This window comes from Miniopterus schreibersii (assembly GCF_964146895.1).
Source record: "Miniopterus schreibersii genome assembly, chromosome: 5".
Lineage (NCBI taxonomy): Eukaryota > Metazoa > Chordata > Mammalia > Chiroptera > Miniopteridae > Miniopterus > Miniopterus schreibersii.
Genome location: NC_138106.1, coordinates 20776246 through 20797274, shown reverse-complemented (window position 1 = coordinate 20797274; position 21029 = coordinate 20776246). Strand labels below are relative to the sequence as shown.

Sequence of the window (21029 nt, the reverse complement as noted above, 5' to 3'; positions counted from 1 at the left end):
TTTGCTAGTGAAAAGCAGTTTTATGTATCTTTCACATGGAGAAGTGAGTGACCAGGATTACTCCTAACTCATCAGTGATAACACACTAGAGGATAACAGTGATCACTTGATAACTTGATAAAGATAAAATCATAATTTTTACTAATATTGCATTAGTTTTTCCCCATGCTAATTTCATGTTAAGTGAACAATAATTTAAGGCCATATGTTATAGCACCCAGCACAACACCAAACACATAGTTGGTGCTCAATAGAAATGTACTGAGCCTGGCTGGGTGTGGCTCAGTGGTTGAGCATCGACTTAGGATCCAGGAGATCGTGGTTCGATTCCTGGTCAGGGCACATACCCGGGTTGTGGGCTCAATCTCCAGTCCGGGGCGTGCAGGAGGCAGCCGATCAATGACTCTCTCGTCATTGATGTTTCTATCTCTCCCTCTCTTTCTCTCCTTGAAATCAATAAAGATATATTTATTAAAAAAAAATGTGTTGAGTCATTGACTGTATATTCCTGTCAATGATGAATGGGGTCCTCAGCAAATGGAGCTGTATGGTGTCATCTGGTGTCCTGTCCCATGGGGATAGTCCAGGGACTCCAGACCATGGCTCTCTGAAGACTCCCTTTCCCCCTCAAATAGACAAAATAGGGTCATCTGAAGGAAAATTTTATTTAAAACAGTTGCCAATAGCCAACCAAGGGAGCTCATTTATATCATTTAAGAAAAAAACACACCATGGGTTCACCCTAGAGAAATGTAAGGTAACCCCAAACCCAGTTAGACAGGGACAACCTGTGGACACAGTGTGGTTCTGCAGGCCACCTTGTGCACTCAGAGCCTCAGGTGGAGCTTTCTCGGGAGCTCATTGTGTTTGTGGCAGATCCTGAAGCTCCAGGAGTGATGCTGCTAGAAATGGGGTCACAAAGGGTCACCCAGCGGTGTATGTGCTGTATACCAGGACAGACAGGGAATCTAGTTCTTTGTTCTGACCTCTCTTGAAGTTAAACACATTTCACTGCTGTTTGGTGATGGAGAGTTTTTAAAGAAGTCTTAGCATCCCTAGTAGCCCTGGCCTGTGTGTAATAGTAGAGAAAAAAAAGGTATTAGGGGCTCCTAAGCAGCAAAGATCGTGGGCTTATCTAAACCAGGTTTAGGAGAGTAGTCACCAAATGGCTCAGCATTATTACTTCACAGGGAGAAAGGCAAAGAACTACTCCCCTGACAGCAGACATTTGAATTTTGAGTTTTTAGAAATTCCAATGGATAGGGATGCTTTGTACAAATTACTCAGATGACTCATATAAAGTGCTTCTTTGAAAATTATACAGAACCTAGAAAAAGAAATCTACTGATTTAACACAGGCACCAGCATTGTTACGTGTATCTACTGCCACCTATTGCTCACTTCTGTAATCAGTGAAAATCCAGCTTATTTCCCCAGTAAGAAAACTCGGCCTTTCCCTCAGGAGGCCCAGTTCTGTTCCCTTCCTGCCCTCGAGTGCCCCAAGGACAGCCAGGCCTAGGGCTGGGTGCAGAAGCCAACAGGTGCTGTGTGATGAGCTCAGGGTGCTTGCATGCAGTCGGACTTGGGTTCTGAATCCTCACTTCTATCCCTAGGCACATTACTCTATGACCCTCAGTTTCCTCATCTGTAAAATGGGGTGAATAAGTCAGTGTTTTGTAGGAAGAATGAAAAGAGCTGAGAGCTGGGCACAAGGCAGGTGCTCTGTGCATGTTAATTACCCTCCTTCCTCTACTTTCTGAAGGCCTAGACAAAGGAACACAGAATTTTAATAGGGATGTGACTTTGCAAAGGGCGCTCTAGAGCGTGGTACAGCAACTCTCTGATGCATGCTCAGCTCTGACAGGGTCTGTGAGCTGTCCTAACTCTGTTAGGCAGCTTCTTCCACTGGAATTTTTTTCCTGGAGACATCTAATATGTTTAAGTTACCCTTAATCCCATATAAATTATTTTAAAACTTATTATCTGTAGTTGGTCAGAAGAACACCCCAGTATCAACCCATGATTAATAATACAACTCAAGGTCAATGGATTGGAAGATAATGGGAAATAAAATTGTAAATTAAAAAGACATATTTTAAAGACATATTTAAAAATAAAAAGACATTTTTAATTAAACCTAATTCAAATTTAAGATTATGTAGCATTTTCTATTTATTGAATAACTAAAGCTTTGAAAAGAAGAGTCTGGCCACTGGGTACACAGATTATAAAAATATAAAATAACCCATGATATGGCTGGAAAATAAGATTTAAAACATCTGAAGATATATATTCTGAAGAAAGTCTGATCATAAATTCTATTGTTCTGCCCCCAAACTGAACTTTGCCATAGGATCAACTCAGACCTAAATCAACCATCCCAAACAATGTTTCTAACTCAGGAAAGGCAAAGGGAAAGAAGGGGGGAGGGTTAGCAATCAGAGTGAAATGAAAAAACACCTCAGGCAGAAATTCAGAAAATCGCCTTAGCACCACATTATCACCGTGGGAAACCAAACCGAGCTTCTTATAGGGTGAGACTTATAATTCCTTATAGCGGTAATCACAAGAATGTTGCTCTCAGGAAAAGGAAATTATATGACATAACAGCTAATAGTTCACAGGGGATTTTTGAAAAGACATCTTAAAACGGACTCAAGTTTCAAAAAGGATTTGTTTGCCTTTAGCCTTTAAGCAGGTTTTAAGATGAAGGTGGCTTTGGGGGAAATCCAATCATAGCTTCCGAGCGGCGGCCTGGCTGTGGGGTGAGCAGGGCCACCCGGTGCTGCTGAAGGCCTGTGTCCAGGGTCAAGTTCGATAACCGCCGTCCTGGCCCCTTCTGGCCTGGGGAGGCATGGCCGAACTGAGGCTCACTCCTGGAACCTGGGGTCCCTGGTCTCTGTCCCTCACACCATGGTGCATCCACCCAGCCTCACTCACAACCAGGCTACACAGCCTTATGGAATCCAAGCTGCTGGGGGTCTAATTTGTCTGGATCTCCTAAGCAGCCTGAGGTGAAAACAAAACACAACCCTCATCCTGTTAATTAGCCATATAATTTAAGGTACCCAAGTCAAGGTTACGTGATGTTTCCAGTGGCATTTGGCAGAGCATTGCCTGCAGAAGGCTGCTGGGCTCCTGCCTCGCCCGTGGACTTTTTGTTTAGAAAGGTCTGAGTCCTGGTTCTCCCAGAAACCTCTTCTTCTGCACCACGAGGCAGTGAAAAACCACAGTGTCGACCAGGATTTGTCATGAAGAAAGAATGTGAGAACACGAGCTCTGGACAAGTTCTAGATGTCCCATGTGTGACGGCATCTCTGTGGAATGTGCTGAGGTGGGTTGATAAACTATAAAATACCCTTCCCACCCCCAAACCTGCATCTTCCTCTTCTTTTCCCTACTGACTGTTCCATATTGACTTTTATCATGAGTTACAGAGATACCAATGACTATTTTTTTTAAAAAAAGGCAAAGATTTTGCTTCCTAATATTTGTTATTGTGAAAATACAGTTATTTCTCATTTTACTTTAGTGGGGTTGTGTTAACTTTCTTTGCTATGGGCTGTGTGATGCATAAAATGATAATCTGACTTTTTAAAAAGGGGTGGCATTCATATAACAGGTGGGAATATTGCTGGTCCAACACATATCATCACACACACACACGAAAGACCTGTAATGGCTTTTATAACTATATTAAGAGAGAAAGGGATGTTTAACTGTTCATTCATTCGATGATCAGGCAATAACATCTCTGCAAACGCCATGGCTCCAATAGGCTAGTGCAGAGTAGCTGCTGTCCCCTTGGCCAGGGCACACTTTTCCTAGCTTGCTACAGTCCCGCCTATGGCCTTTTATCTGGGCTACTCGACTCATTTATGTTTACATCTGGCTCCTGAAGACATTTTATAGCTCACGACCCCTGTATTAAGTGGATGCACAGTAGTAGTGGAACTAAGAGCAACAGAAACTAGGTCTTCTAACAGGTACCAATGCCTGGGTCACTAGATCACAATGTGCAAATAGAAGGGTGGAATATACAGGGCACTGGAAGACAACTGAAAAACCCCCCAGCGCTTAGTAGACACTCCCCCTTACATATGAGAAAAGACGTACTTTAGTAACCTGGGCATGAATGATAAGGCGTTAGCCAGAAGAGTGCGTGAGCAGGGCGGTGCAGGAAAGGAGGGCCTGGTGAAGTGGGGGTGGGGGGGTAAATGCAGGGGAGGGGCGGAAAGCCAAGCCCCGAGCAGTCATGTGCCCAGAGACGTTAAGGGTAGTTTCAAACTATGTGCTAAAGAGAGGAGCAGGGGAAAGGGGAACGGCATGTCTCTTTGTGGCCAGTCCTGACCCCACATCTTACGGGGCTCAGGCTTCCTCTGCAGAAGCTGAGAGGCGGCTGCAGTGGTGCTGACCCGTGGATGGCCCTCTCCGGTGTTCTCCTCCTGGTCCCGCACATACTCGCTTTTTCTGCTCCGTTTCTGAAGGTTAGCTCTGGATCCTTCCATCTGCACATGTTCACATGGTGGCGGGTAGGCATCCAACACCACATGCCACAGAACCTCTCCTTAAGAGACTACAGGGACAGGGGAACTAGCAGTCACCAGCTTCTCTCCGGTGAAGCACCAGCCCGTCTCCTAACCCGCTTCTCCAGAGAACTATAAATATCGCATTCCTCAGACAGCTGCTGGGTCTAATTCCACATCAGTGTCCGGTTCCTTCACGAATCGCTACTTGCACGTAATTGAATTTGGAATGATAGGATCTTAATGTTGGAAAAATGCATTTTCACCAGAACTGGTTTTTTTCGCATTAACTGAAAACCAGAATGCATGAGGCTTCTTCTTCTAGGCACCAAACGTGGCCTACTCTCATCCCGATGGAAGCCTACCAATTCCTAAGCAACCTACATTCTGAAATAAAGAACGACCATTTTTGAGCATCTACTGTGTCAGGCACTTTACAGTTACCTCTGATGCTCAGATACACATAAAGTAAGTATTCCGACCTCCATCTTACATACGAGAAAACTAAAGCTCAGAGGTTCAATTATACAGGGTCACAAAACTCGTATTTTACTCTGGAACTAAAGTCTTTCTTGGGAGGGTGGGGCACTTTAAGAAGAACAGAATAAATTCATGAATGGAAGGGAAAATGAGAAGATGAAAAAAGCAAGCAAAACAAAAAACTGGAAACAACTCCAAAGTCTAAGAGATGAATTAAGCACATTCTGGTGAAATATATGAAGGGCCATTATGCAGCTGGTAAAAATATATGACAGTAGAAAATTATGAATATGGGCCAATGCTCATGATATGCTAAAAGAACAGTCTATACAGTAGCTCTAGTATGGTGTCAACTTTGTAAACAAAAATGTGGAGATGTATGCACCGAAAAGTAAATATACCTAGGTATTTCTGGGTTGAAGTAATTGAATTGATTTAAAGTTTTTCTCTTTTGAGTGCTTCTGAGTTGCCAAGGGTGGGCATTTAGCAGGAATTAAAAAAAGAAAAAGGGAGAAAACGGGTGGGTTGATTAGAGCTTATGTGTCAGAGAAAAGGTGAGTGGGGCTGAATGTGTGACAGCTGGGACAGGATGGCTGTCTCTCTGACTCAGATGGTGTCTTTGCAGGGACCATGACTCACAGATGAGTCAGGCCGGGCCTTTGTTTCTGGCAGGGTGCTGGGTGCTGGGAGATTGTCTTGGAGGGCAGCAAGAAACACGATTTCTTTCTTATAAGTGAACGTTTCTGTGGATGGGCTCTTTGATTTAACTGCTGACACCCTTCTCAATCCCAATCTCCTGCTTGGACCTGCAGGAGATAGCAGATTCTAGGGAAACTGATATACATTTACCTGTTTGTCTTTTTCAAGCCAGCCCACCTATTTATTCCCCTCAGCCCAGCCAGAGCTGGAGAAATGCTTGTCCCCTCCAGACCTGGGATAATGCTCCCATGGCTGGGGTAAACTTATGGCAGTCGGACAGTCAGTGCCCGGGTTTTGTGAAAATGGCAAAGTCCTTCAATCTCGCGAGCTGAACACTGCCTCCACCACTTCTTATGCTCATGTTTAAAAAAGTGTTGGGGCTGCCATTGAGGCTTGGCTGCACAGTAGGCTTTCTCTCCAAGGCACTCTCTTTCGTGATTTCATTTGTGGCCATTCGAATTCTCCGCAGTCATCACATCATCACAAAGAAGGCGGCGGAGGAACTGAACCGCCTGCTTCTGAGGAGCGCGGTTATGCGCGTTCTGTCATCTTTAAAATCAGGATGCGCCTCACGATCTCGGCCGCCCAGGCAGCTGGTGGCAGTTCTGCTCCACTGAACTGTAACCCCGCCGGCCAACAAACCAGTTAAGGACCGGTGAGGAAGAGGCCGGCCCTGGGAGTTGACCGAATGTCTTCTGATGGGAACAACAAAGCTCCAGCCCCACAACCTGCCGACCGAAGACAGTGGCTCAGAAGGTGAGGCCCAGTGCCCTGACCGTACACGGTGACAGTGAGGCGAGGGACAAAGACGGACAACTCTGACGGAACATGCTTCAACGAGAATTGGACCCCGAATGTGAAAAGGGTTTTGGACTAACACAACCAAGAGATTTCACTTTCTTCTTTTTTTGTATGCATAAACGTATACATCCAAATGAATCTAAAAAGACTCTTTCAATAACAAAAATAAAAATTCCAAGTGTAAGGAGGCATGTGTCATCAGTTAATTGGCAGTGGTTTTTAATGCGTGTGATAATCTGAATGGGACTAACCTGAGGGGCACAGGGCACTTTATAGGATTGAAGGAGGAGATTGTGTTAAACCTCCAGATGACACGGCTCACCCAAAGTCAGCAAGTGCTTTTGTAGACTCTCAAAGGAGCCCAGGCTTGACGTGAGCTGCGTATGTCCAGACACATGTGTGGGAGCATGTCCAAGGGGAGTGTAAACTGCAGAAATAAAGTCGTGACAACTTGTCAAAGATGATGCACCAATGAAAAATCATTCCCAGAAGCTCTTTTAATTAAACATTCAGCTGTCCGCTGGAGCCATTTTTTAAATACGAAATGCAGCCCTGTGGCCTTTTTCTTCCTGCCTCCCACCCTTTCCCAATAGCTCCGATGATGAGTTCTCACTGGTGGTTTAAAAAAAAATTCATCAGACAGGGTACAGCTGGTTGTGCCTCTAGCAAGATGTCAAATTTCGCTTGCACAAAATTAATTGCACCTAATTAAACTGGGGTCACTGGCATTATTATAAAGCGAGGCTATTTATTAGACAAAGAAAATTTCTTAAATACCAATTTGCTTTTCTTTCAGGTTTGGGAAAGAGAAGAATTGGTTATATAATTAAATTTGTTTTGCCATTTTAATCTTATTGATCCTCAAAAGATCCACTTCAAATCTTGCTTCGCTTATAAAATTGTGTAACATTTTAGATTACTAGAGGTAATCCTTGGAGGAAAACATAAAGAAAATGTCAGGTTTTCTGTAGATTACCCGATGACTTTTCAAATAATGTTAAAAAAAAGAATCTGCAAACTTCCATTTGCAAAGACGCGTACCTTGGGATTACTAATACAAAGGGTTTCGAAGCAAATTATTAGTATACATGTGTGAGATCAATATGAAATTTAAAACATATGTTGCATGTAATGAATAGGCTGCTATAGTATGCAGCTATTACTGCAAGAAAGATGCCACAGAAAGCAAATCTCCTTGCGACAAAACAGGACAACCTCTTTCCTCACCCATGCTGGGTCTACATGACCATTCTGCCTACTTCTTCCAGAAGTTATGCAAAGATTATTACAATTAGAGACAGAAGGATGATTCATTTTCCTGGCAAAATGATGGTGGTTGGACCTGTAAATCAGTGGCAGATTATATACACATTCCCAGCTCCTCACAGTCAAGGTTCCTGTGAATCTAACTTCTTTAAAGGCCTCTAGATCAGTGTTATCTGTCCAGTTGATACAACTCCCTAGGCTACGGTGTCCCTGTCCCCCAACCCAAACACCAAAGGAGGTGCTGGGTACCTATTATTGGTGGTGTCTCACTTTTTACCAGTAAACCTGTAAGAATAAGAACGGTATGTGTTTTGTTTTGATTTGGGGATGCTGGAATGGTTGAGATAAATAAACAGTAATCACTATTCAAACCAGCTGCTCAAAAGCTCTCTGGGGAATTTCTGCTTTTCATAATATTCACAGTATTTGGAGAGAAGAGTATAGCCTATTCTAGGTGACACCATCCCATCACACACTTCATGAAAAAGGCGGTTATTAGAGAATATTTATATGTGTATGCATGGAAATAAAATGTCTTGGGGTGAGGTAAGGAGAGAGGTGAGAGCTGGGTTAGTCTGCAGTTGCTCTGAGATGGAGAGTGAGGACGGGGGAGAGTTTTCCATGAATGTCAGAGGAGGTAGTAATGTGTGACCAGTGAAGGATTCCCTAGATGTCTCTCACCGGCCGCCACTCTGCCTAGTGTTCTCGTAGCAGCCCAGCCAGGCTCCATTCCTTTCACAACATGAAGCTTTATAAACCCAGAATCCAAAATATAATGCTGATTCAAGATTAATGTGTCCAATAAAAATATTTTACAGAAAATTATATTCATAATAAAAGGAATATTTACTTTTTAAGAACATAATTATACCTAATATTTCTTTGAAACCTTATTTCAAACATAGGTAATTCATTTTTCTCATTTCCTTCTAAGCTTTTAAAAGCTTTTTGATGAAACATTTTTAAATAGAAAAAAATGACAAAGGTCATACAGTCTCAGTTTGAAAAGCTGATTGTGTGCGAATGAGCGAATTTTGAAGGAAAAAGTGGCACTTCCTGTATTTGCCACATTTCAGTATAAGTCAAATTTAATTAGTTATGAAGCAACATCAAAAATTCTTTTGCTACAGTATTAGGCATGAAATATCTTTATGGGATTACTGTAAGCCTAGCTTACATTTAACAGCGTGTCACTCTTAAAAAGTGCTTTAGGAGATACCAATTAGAAAAATTCAGTGGGGTTAACGGAGAAGGACTTCTACTCACAGGAGCAGCTTAAACACACCTTCCTGGAAGACCCTCAGGCCACTTCATAATTTCTCACATAATGTGTGTATGAAGTTAATTTTTACAGGTAAATGCACATCCTTTAAAATATGTAAACAGAACTCCATTCTTTTGCCAAAGACCCCACTTACTTGGGTAGTTAGTTCCTGCCTTAAAAGTAAGCTCAGCACTTCAGAGTTCATTGTTCGGCCAATTAATTTGAAGTCCTCAGCCTCTTTAAAATTGAGCACTGAGCTCTTCACAGTACATTCATATGAGATTTACCTGGTTCCGATTATTTAGCTAATTCAACACATGTGCCCTGGTACACTTTTTGAGCACTATGGTGACCTCCAAGTTCTAACATCCCTCAAGTATTTTTGTAAGTAAGAGGTGAGGTATTTCTAGCTCAATGGAGACTTTCAGGGATTATAATACATTAGAAAAAAATTAATTCTAACAGGGATGGGGAATGTGGGTTACACAAATGCAAGTGAACATTTCCTAGGGCTTTTCTCCTACATTACGACTGATGAGGGGAAATGACAGTCAGTCTTTGCAGACTTTAAATTTACAGCAATAAAGAGATATTTCTTAGAAACACTGTCATTATTAATCATCATCCTAAGAGGTATCCAAAAAGTCATCATGTTCTCACAGAGGATGATCTCATCCCAGCATGTGGAGATGAAAACATCTCAAAGAACAGGATATAAATAATCTTCCTTATGGCGAGTCAACAAGTGTAGCTTGTTCTGAGCTACTGTGACATACATGTGTTTAGATATCTGTGCCTCCAAAGGGGGTAGATGACTCAGTGATTGCCAAGTTTTGCTCGGCCAGAAGAGTTTCAGGTGGGCTCTGGGGGCTTGTAGGGGAGGGAGGGAGAAGGGCAGTGCAGGGAAGTGATGGGGGAGGCACTTTCCAGGCAGGTTATCCCAGTCCCCCTCCTTCAGTCCCCCAGAACCAGACAAGGACCACTTTGTTTTACAGAGTTTCCGAGCAGGCTTTTATTGGAGAAGATATTTCTTTTATCATTTCACTTATATGTGGAATCTAAAGAACAAAATAAACAAAATAGAAACAGACTCATAGGTACAGAGAACTGACTGACAGCTGACAGGGGAGAAGTGTTGGGGGGCTGGGTGAAAAAGGTGAAGGGATTAAGAAGTACAAACGTGCAGTTACGGAATAGTCACAGAGATGTAAATTATAGCATAGGAAATGCAGTCAATAATATCGTAATAACTATGTATGGGCCAGGTGGGCACTAGAAATACCGGGGATCACTCTGTAAAGTGCAGGACGGGCTAACCACTATGCTATACATCTGAAACTGATACAGAATAACACTGAATGTAAACTGTGATTGAAAAATTAAAAAAATAAAAACCTTCATCAGACTTCTACTTCAACATGGCATACTGAACACAGCTATTTATCTCATCTCTCTTTTGAAATCCTACTAAAATAATACTGAAGGAAGAAAAAAGGTATAAGCCCACACAAAGAAACTGGAAGAGAAGACACATAAGAGAGTTTGAAAAAATTTTGGAAGGTAAAATGTAGATGGATGAGAGGTATTTGACAATACCTGACAGGACTATCTAGACCCTCTATTTGCCCTGCTCATCTGTGGCCCTACAGCCCCCAGGATTAGGAAGTCCATCATCTTCAGAGGTTGAATTAGAGGAGCTCTGGACTGGGGCACAGTCAGGCACAGCAGAGGGGCAATAAAGGGCCTTTCTGACACAAGAGAATTAAGTGAAATTCTACATGCTGAACCTTCGATTATTCTTTGCTAAAGTCTACTTTTTTTTTTGGTAGATGATATTGTTTAAAAATCTCAAGAATGTACAGGCAACTTTATTAGAAATAATAGGAGAGTAGAGAAATAACAGGAGTGACGATAACGAAGTGACTGGATATAAGACCACTATACAAAGTTAGTTGCACGCATTTCTGTTCACCAGCAGCAAACGAGAAAGCATTATCAAAGAGAATTTAAGATAAAACCAGAATATCAAATATCTAGAAATAAATATAATAAAAAAATGTACATTGCTCATAGGCATGGAACTTGTTGCAACCACTTTGGAAAAACAGATTGGCCTTATCTTCTAAATGAACATTCACCTATTTTCGTAGTAATTCCATTCCTAGGTCTACACAAAAGAGAAACTCTTGCATACAGAGAGCAAAAGACACGTACAAGCACGTTTATCAGCAGCCTTGTTACAAGAGTGAGCCTTTGGAACAACCCAATGACACCATCAGAAGACTGGCAGAATAAACTGATTATATTCACACAGTGAGATATTACATAGCAGTCAAAATCATGGACCAGGGAAAAGAAAATGGGACAATTTTAAATTCAGGACAAACAACATAACTTTTCAAATAATCGTAGTTTACAACATGGTTCAGTATGAATAATATATGACCTGTAAACACTGAATAGTTATTTAACCCCAAATTGTGAAATAACTATGAGGAGAAGAGGGTTTGGAATATATAGATATGTCTGTGAGAGGGCTATAAAAGAGAGTTAAATCCCAAATTTCTACAGTAGGTGGTCAAAAGATGGTTATTTAAAAGTAAATGCTAAGAAGATATGCATTTTACTTAGAGATATGTAAGGTATATACCAGAGGAAACAGCCAAAGAATTAAAAATTTTCTGGCGCATGAGACAAGGATAGAGAGAGATGGGACGAGACGGTTACTTTTATTTCATGCTGTTCCATACCTTGCAGTTTTTATTAATTCCATTTCACTCTCACGGCCGTATGTGTGCATGAGTATGTGTATGTATCCATCTCTATCTCTATCTATCTAACTAACTTTGATTTAAAAAAATAAAGATCTCTCACTTGGACTAGATAGATTCGACATTGCTGAGCAGAGAAATGGAGTTTCTAGAAGAAAACTTTTCGGTGCTTTGGGGAACATTTGAGAGCAGTAGCAGAAACCTATAAGGCTACATGGTCCAATCCCTTCATTTTAGGAAAGTGAGGAAACTGAGGCATAATAGAACTAAGTAAATTGTTACAGTCTCAAAATTCGAAGCTCACTGAGATTAATCCTCAGGTCTCCGGGTGCCTAGCCTCTTCCTGCCACACCCCACTGTGGGGAAACAGGTGCTTCTACAGCAAAGGGAAAGGCTGGCCTCCAGTTCTGGAACGGCAGACACATGAAGAGAGCAAGGGAATGAGCTGATGCCTTAACTCTGCATGGCCGAGCCGCGGCTCCTGCCCCGACGGGCCAACTCACCCGCAGTGCCCCCAAATGGGCATGGCACGTGAGCGTGTGTGCTTTCTGATTGTTGCTGATTTAGACGAATCTCTAAGGATCAGACTGACGTACAAGGTATACTGAAAGCCAGATAGATATAAATATATATTAAAGTGCCTAATTCCAGGCCTCACATGAAGGCGAGAGCGGAAATCTATTGGTTGAATAAGTGTGTAAGTGCTATCATGTGTCTCCCATACCTGGCCTAACATGGTAAATATACCTAGTATTTATACAGGGAGTATTTATTCTTAGAGAGCCCAGAGGAAGACACAGCCATTCTGACCAGAAATAGGCATTTGGGGAGGCATCAAGGCAATGCTGATGGGTCTTCAGTTATTACCACCGTTATTAAAACAAAGTTCTATGTGTTTAATCACTTGGAATACCTATATTCATAATAGTTCATTTTTCAGACTGTCTATACCCGCAGTCAGCAAAGTGTACACCTATGGACAGGCAGCCCAGGCATCAGCTGGGAGCCTGTTAGAAATGTGGCATCTTGAGCCCCACCCAGACCTAAGGACTCAGAATCAGCACCAGCATTTTAACAAAATCCCCAGGTGTTTCACATGCATACTAAAGTTTGAGAAGTTCTGGTCAACAGCCTTATTTTCCAGGTAAAATTAGAATTTTAATATATTTTAATTGGACTTGGAAGCTATGCAAATAGCTGAAGATATCCTCAAATACCAATAAATGAGCAATGATACCTTGAAATAAATTAAGATAAAGAAAAACCACCCAGAGGACAGGTTCAGCTGTGTAATAAACATCAAATGATCAAAGTGGGAACTGTATTTCTCAGTTACGGAATCCACTGCCATCAAATGGAACAGAGGGGTGATGCTGGATGCTTTGGGACTGCTTAATGGGAAACCTGGTGGTCTGCCACACTTCTCTTAGCATCAGCCAGCTTGCTGTGGGGTGTGCCTTGATTCCCCCATCACAGTACAAAATCAGAACTGTGTCTAGAAAAAATATGAAATATAGAAATCTGACCTCAGGTGGCTGGGCACTTGGGCCAAAAAAACCCCAAAACTAAAACCCAAAAAAACAAACCCAACAAATGGGGAGAGGTCTGTCCAGAATCCAAATAAAGTTGATAGTATTATGAACAAGAAAAATACTCAAGGATTTAAAGGATATCTTTTATTAAACGTGTAGTCAGATGACAAAACCCATTAGGTACACATATCAGAAAATCAATTCAAAAGAGCACTCACCGAGAGGAAAGGCTTGGCTTCCCACTTTTGCTGCAGCTGGTATAAATTCCTGGGCCATCATCAAAGAAGCTCCCGAGTGCCAACTTCTGTCGGATAGATTCTCTCTCATTTTTCTGTGCCTAAAATTTCAGGAAAATAAAAAATGCCGATAAGCGGGCAGATAGATCACAACCATAGGCAGTCTAACTGCTAAATTTCTTAGAACTGTAACATTAGATGAAAAATAAATACATAGGCCACAGAAACGAGCATCTGAATTATTAAGAGCTGGAATTAAACCAGTCTCTCCTGGTTCCACCTCTGTGAGCAATTTCAGCTCTTCAGAGCCCTTTATAATCGTTAGTCTAGGAAATCACCATTGTAGTACTAAACTATTTTCACCAGCATAGAACTAGATTCCCTGGAGCTGTAATCTTTCTTCTTACCTGCTAGATATGACAAAGTAAAGCTGTGGAGGGCAAGCACTTTGTCCTAAATCAAATTGCTTTTATTCCAAATGTGGTCTTTCCCTAGATCCTGTCTTCTCTCTTCCTTGCATCAGCCCTTCAGCCCACTTTCTCTATGGCAAGAACATTAATTCATTCAATCCATGTGCACTGAACCTCTATGAGATGGCAGGTGCCACACTATAACATGGGAACAGAACTCTGGACGGATGGACAGACACAGCCTTTGCTGCCACCATGCTCTCAAGTCTTGATGGGGACCACTGTTTCTGTTCAAGAGTTGTCCTGATCTCACCAGGTTTAGAATATGAGATACCCTAACATACTGTGTGGGAGAGCTGGGGAATTCTAACTGAACCCATCTGTTTCATATTTTGAAGGGAAGTCGGGCCGGTGTGCATAGCAAAGGGTCTGGTAAACGACACTACTGAGATAATTTGGGTATGTTTACAACACTTGGCTTCCCATAAAAGTCCCATAAAAACTCACCATGCTGAACTTTTAAATCCTTTAAACAACAGGAGAGAAGATTAGGAATGATTTCTTTAGTTAAAAATAAAACAACTACGAAAACAAACATCATGAGCTGGAAATCCTGGGGTGAGGATGAGATTCTGGTTTTCTGTTTTGTGGGGTGACGAAGCCTGTGAGCAGCATCATTTTATGTTCTGAGCAGGGGGCTGAAGACTATGCTGAGCAAATTAGGTTACAAAACCCAGCTCACAAGACTGTGTGTGGCTACAGAAGGCACAGTGGCCCACTGATGCTTCCAGTAGGAGGTTCTGGAGCCACGTCTGCTGCCACCACACAGGACCCAGGAGTTGCAGTGAAAGGTCTGAGGCATCATCTGAGCATCAGTGTGTCAGAGTGACGGCCTACACAACCTGTTGGGAGGGAGGGCTAAAAATGGCTTCATTTCACCCCTAGTGGAGGGCAGTGCACTACAGGTTAAGGCTGCTCTAACATGGTAGTTACTAGTCACACATGGCTATTTACATTCAATTAAAAATTAATTAAAATAAAAATTTCATTTCCTCCGTCATGCTGGCTACATCTGAAGAGCCCCACAGCCACAGGTGGAGAGCACAGAATAAATACACGACAGAGCAGTACCGCTAAGCCAGTGTTCCCAACTGCCAGCCTCAACAGGCTGCGTCAGAATTTCCCGCAGAAACTAAAATACACACTCCTCAGCCTTTTGGCTAAGATCGCGTGTAAAACACACATCCCTGGGCTCTAGGACCAGATATATCACTTCAATAGGTTTGAGAAGTTCTAATTCAAGGAAAGCTCATATTTATTCTCTATTTTTCTAATCTTTTTAAATCCTTGAACACTATAGGCATTATTTCAACATTCACACTTAGTGACTACAAATACAAATCTATCATCCATCCATCCACCCATCCATCCCCCCATTTTGGCATATAGTAAGGGAACCACGTCATACTAAAATATACAGTGTGTGTGTGTGATATTATCATTTATAAGAAATATATATGTGGTCTTTGTCCACAGTTCCTGACTCACAGCTCCTGAAACTCTTGCAGTTTCCTAAGTGATGAGAAAGATACAGGTGTATAGTTATGTGAATGAGGTGACTTTTGCAAAGTACCTAAGGATGGGGGCTGGTTGCCAGGAGAACCGACAATGTGACTGGAGTGTTGGAGCTTTCAGTCTCCATGCCCCACCTCCGGGGATGGGGGCTGGAGAGCTTCTGGGCTGGTGAACAGGTGGAGATGTGGGGAGAGTGGGGCACCTAGAGAGGACATTGAAGCTCTGTGCCCCTTCTCGCATACCTTGCCCTACGTCTCCCTTCATCCGGCTGTTCCTGAGTCATCTCCTCTCCTAGTAAACCAGTGTTGTAGTATGTAACATGTTCCTCTGAATCCTGTGAGCCATTCTAGGAAATTAATTGAACCCAAGGAGGGGGCTGTGGGAACCTTTGATTTATGACCATTCGGTCAACACTTGGACTTGCAATTGGCATTCTGAGTTGGGCTTGCAACTGGCATCTGAAGTGTGTGGGGGGGTGGGGTGGGGGTGGGGTGTTGTGTGGGACTGAACCCATATCCTACAGAATCTGATGTTATCTCCAGGCAGACAGGATGGAATTGAGTTAAATTCTTGGCACCCTGCTGGTGTCCAGAATCACTTGTTGGTGCAGGAGGACTCCCCCACACTGGAATTGCTGGGAACCTTAATTTAGTGTATAATACAGCCACAAAGTAAAAGGCTACTTTTACATAATTACAGCTGTGATGCTGATTTCATGTGGCTTACTGGGCCCTGAGCCCTGAGAAAGTAACCATGAGGCTGTAGGGGGAAGCCAGAATGCCTTTAATTTCATTAAGCACTTGTGACTGCACTGCTGGGAACCTTACTTAAAGAAGCCTGCTTTCCCAAACATGCAGGATCTTATCACTTGACATCTTTATTTAAAATAAATTCATTTCAAAACCCCAAAATCTGCCTCGCAGACTGAAATATAGTCAGTGAGCCTATTTCTTAATCCACACAATAGACGATGTCCTCCAGTCAGAAAACTGCTGAATGGAATTGAGTACTCAAATATAAAATGGGCAGGTAACAACAGGGGCATTAATGACTAATGTTCGACGTTAGCCTGGGTTCTGGAAGAGGTTTCATTTAAAGAAGACACCTATCCCAGGTGTGAATGTGTGAACATACCCTTGATTCCATGTCCATCTTTTCTGATCTACTTGGCACACCAGAGCTATAGATGTTGGAGAAGGCCTTAAGAAAAATTCTATTTACACAAATTGCAATTTCCTATACTTAAATACCGCATTAACAGCTGGAAGAGGGCTGTTCCGTAACACACAGTCTTCTACCCTTCTCTCTCTCTCTCTCTCGATCCCACTGAACGAGTCGAGAGGAGTATAAGGGATATAAAGGTCACCCAAGGGCCACCGCTTAGACACACATCACTGCTAACATCCTGGCATATTGCTTTCGAGTTTTCCATCTGATGTGTGTATTTTTTTCTTTTTATAAAACTGAGATCATATTGTTCACTATATTTTGAGAATTCCCCTCATATCACTTAGAATCCTTTAAAAACAATTTTTAAGGGCTATCATTCTATCCTATGTTATCCAGGTAGGCTGCATCCAATTAAAAGCAACATAAGTTAGCATTTTTACATAAATCCCTGCCCACATGTCTGATTATTTCCTCAGGATAAGTTTCTGGAAGTGGAATTACCAGATCAGCTGGGTGTGAACATTTGCTGAGGCTCCTGACACATTCTGTCACATTGCTCCAGAGAAAGCTGTTCCAATTTACATGCCCACCAGGAACGGAAAAGGGCACAGCTTTCTCTACATCCTGCTAACACTGAGTCTTTTCACTTAAAAAACTGCTGTTACTTTAAATTTGATAGGATTCTTTCAAAAAGTATTCTTTTTGTTTTCTTTACCAGTGAGATTAAATATTTAAATATTTTTAGTTATAGTACTTGCTTTTCTCTGAGTTTACTTACTCCTAGCTTTCCGTATTTTTCTATAAAGGCCTGAGAGTTTTGAAAATTTTACATAAAGGTACTAGCCCTTTTGAGTTTTAAGTCTATTATGAAGTTTAAGTCTATAGCTTGCTCCCTCTGTCCTGTCTTGGATGGCTTTGTGCTTGCAACGTCCCGTCCAGTCCAGAGGTAAAGGACCTCATTTGATATTGGAGGAATAAATGAGAGAATTTATGTAAACTCCTTAGCAGCTGTACCTGGCCCATGCTAATGTAAATCTGCCATAAACGGGAGTTACTGTGACCAAGGCCTCATCACAACCACAGATATTTATAACGCAGACACCCTCTCATCAGAGCTGGTCTCCTTGACACCACTGCTCACTCTTCCTTCTGGAACAAATGTGACTCCCCTTTCAAGTAATTATGATTCAACTGACTAGTAAATAGTTTTTCTCTTAAAATTCACCCACTGGAACCTAATTTCCTTTTGGTTGCCCATGTGCTGTGTGTGTGTGGTTCCAAAGTTCATTTGTTCTCTAAGGAATTACACCTGCAAGGAAATTATGTCTTCCAACGCCCCCAAAGCCCAAAGATGCCCCAGGGTGAGGGACAGCGAGGTATCGGATATGGGAGAGGCTGGCTCAAAACTACACTGTTTGGCTGTGTTTATGACAAGGGGAGCCCCGTCCACTCCTACAGCGGCCTTGGGAAGTACCCTCGTGAAACACCTGAAATTGGTTATCGCCAGCAAAAGAGCAACTGAGGAACAGTGGCTCATCATTACGAGACAGAAAAGCCATTCAAGACCAAGATGAGAACAAAAATGTGCTTAGAAAGGCAGTTTTTGTCCTCGCCTGTCGCTGAATTCCCTCCTGCCACCCCCTGTGCCTGGGCAGATAAGGCTCACAATGGCTTTCGGGGGCGCCACGTGGGCCACTATCTCAGGACACAGACGTGGAACACTTTCAGACCCCAGCACCAGGCCCAGCCTTCCCCGTGGCATCATTCTCTGCCGCGATTCCCCAAACTTGACAAGAACAATGAGAGGTGTTTGGTAAAGAAATAAAGAGCAAAAGGTTCTGCTCTGGGTAGATATCATCCATTGCCAAATGTAGTGTGTCCCCAAGTCCCTTCCACCCTTTCTTCAGGATGTGCATGTACCCACCCCTTTCCCTTATACACGAATACTGTTCCCAAGCCCCTCGTCTGGTCCTCCCTTCATCCCTCTGCCCAGCTCACCTTGCTAGCAGCATCTCAGTGACTCTGGTCTCTGGGGCGGGGCCACCTAGTCTTTCACATGCTAATCTGCACATATACTTACAGTCCGACTATTGAGTATCTTCTGCCTTCTAAAATTTATTTAATTGACAACCTGTATAGTTTTGTGGGGACAGCTGCGGGGCCACTAGGGTTCTCAGGAACACAGTCCAGGAAATAACATTCTAAACCTAAACCTAAAGCCAGCTGGTGCTCAGGACATTGCAAACAGCTGCTTCCTTCTGGCTCCTGCACAGATGACGAAGCCCACGTAGCCGGAAAGGGCGTGTCTGACCAAGAGGAAGAGGGTCCCTAAACTACCCAGAGGAGGAAGAAGCTTGGCCCAGAAATCAGGGGATCCGACTGATGCAAATGGCACCGAGGTGCTGCAGCACTAAAGCAGATGAAAGCTTCGGAGCAACAACACTCAGCCTGGACGGGATGGGGTGTTGGAAAGGGGAGTAGGAGAAAGGAAACCGTTTCTTCCAATCTCCTGCCTTCCATCCCTTCCCTGGGTTGATCTCCCCCTCCTCCCAGCTCCATTTGTTTCTTACTTTTACTGGTTATTGGATGTACTTGCTTTTCAATGTTGTCTCAGTACTCAATCCATCACTAACCCTGGAAGACATCACTTCTAGCATTCTCCCTTCTACACTGCTAAACTGTTACCTGGTCAGTGCTTGTCACACATCAGGATGCATATCAATGACACGGGGGTAACACTTTCCACCAATGGGAAAAAGGACAACAACGTGCCATTGAGGAAAATCTTCCTAACGACTGGGCTGCATTATTCCACAAGCTGATAAATACTCGGGTCTCCCACAGCCCATAAAGCAACTCAGGACGCTAGGAGGTTGCTGTGACACAGGTGTGCCAGGTGGAGAACTGCACAGGTGGGCACACACACAAAGTGGCTCTCTCTTTTTAAAATTTTTAAAATCTGTAGTTCTCAAACTCTGTTAAGCATGAGAATTGCTGGAGGGCTTGTACAAACATAGACTATTTTTCTGACTCAGAAGATCTGGGGTGGTGCTGTGAGAGTGCATTTCAAACAAGTTCCCAGATGCTGCTCATGCTGCTGGTCCAGACACTTTGAGAGCCACGGCTTTGACCAACTGAACAGACCAAGCAGCTAGATAAAACAGAGATGGTTCTTATTCAACTGGGCACGAATCGTTCCATGTGGAATGGCCAGACTCTGCATCCAGGTGGGTTTCATTTGAAGCCGTCTGGCCTCTGCCAAGGCCTTGCCAGGATGCCTGTTTTGAAGCAATTAATGATCCCCTGGCTTCAGTGCAATCCATTGCCTAGTGATATCTGCCATCATCACCATTAGCAGCACCCACTGGGGAATGCAGCTGGGATTCTGGAGCCCCCTGTGGAAAAGTACTCTCTTTCTCCAGAAAAATGACAGTCACTCTCTCCACAGCTTGTAAGAAAGGCAACTTGACTCTAACATTCAGAGGTCACGTTCCGGCATGGAGGAGGCCTTTTAAACATGAGGAACAGGAAGCACACAACTCATTTGTTCATGAGGCAAATATTCTTTAAAACAGAAAACTCAAAAAGAAAACCCAAATATACTGGAGGTACTTTCTCATTGTTTTCTCACTTGAAACCACCATGGGTTTGTCACAAGATCAAGATATAAAAAGAGCATTTTATAAGAAAGTAAGTCCTATGCTTCAGAATGGCACATGCATAATTATTTGCATTGTGCAGGTTATATTTCAAGTTCTTGCACCTTATTTTATCCCTTGGGAAGATTTTGATGACTAGCGGAAACGTAAGTTGAATAACCTAGAATCTTCCCAGGCTACCACTGAATGGATAGTAATCCTGGACACTCTTTTCAGTTTGTGTTTCTGCTGTTTTCCATTTAACACACTAAACAGCCCAGAAAGGTTTCCTGAAACGCTCCTGAAATTGTTCAGCTTTGCATCCTTGAACCGATGTGCCCAAACAAGTCCTCGGGACCAGAAGTCAGGCCGGACTGCTGGCCAGCGCTGAGACCTGGCTTCGGCTCGCTCGGCATCAGTGCTCAAGGGAGACCTGGCTTTGGAAACCCAAAGTTCAGGATGGGCGCCCAAGGGGAAGGACTCTAGGACATGTTTTACCTGAGAACGGGCTGACACCAAAAGTGCTGGGATGCCAGTGAAGGGAATGGAGATGTTTGCTTACAATTATTCGTTAACCCTGAGGATGGTTTTGCCTATTGGATGCGTTCCCTGTCCTCATGCTCCAGGGACCATGTGAACAGAGGCAGGCAGATAGAAGTGC

The 21029-nt window shown here is 43.0% G+C and overlaps 1 protein-coding gene across 6 annotated transcripts in view; it reads right to left on the bottom strand.

The window, feature by feature from the left end:
• Positions 1–21029, bottom strand: part of SCHIP1 (schwannomin interacting protein 1) — a 125715-nt gene that overhangs the window by 12550 nt on the left and 92136 nt on the right. For 5 of the 6 annotated variants that reach the window (XM_081138578.1, XM_081138576.1, XM_081138577.1 and 2 more), the window contains one exon: positions 13558–13676. In XM_081138578.1, the coding sequence (XP_080994704.1) occupies positions 13558–13676 (119 nt within the window). Of the gene's footprint in view, positions 1–13553; positions 13677–21029 lie in introns of all 6 variants that reach the window. The other variant, XM_081138581.1, reaches the window with a different exon arrangement.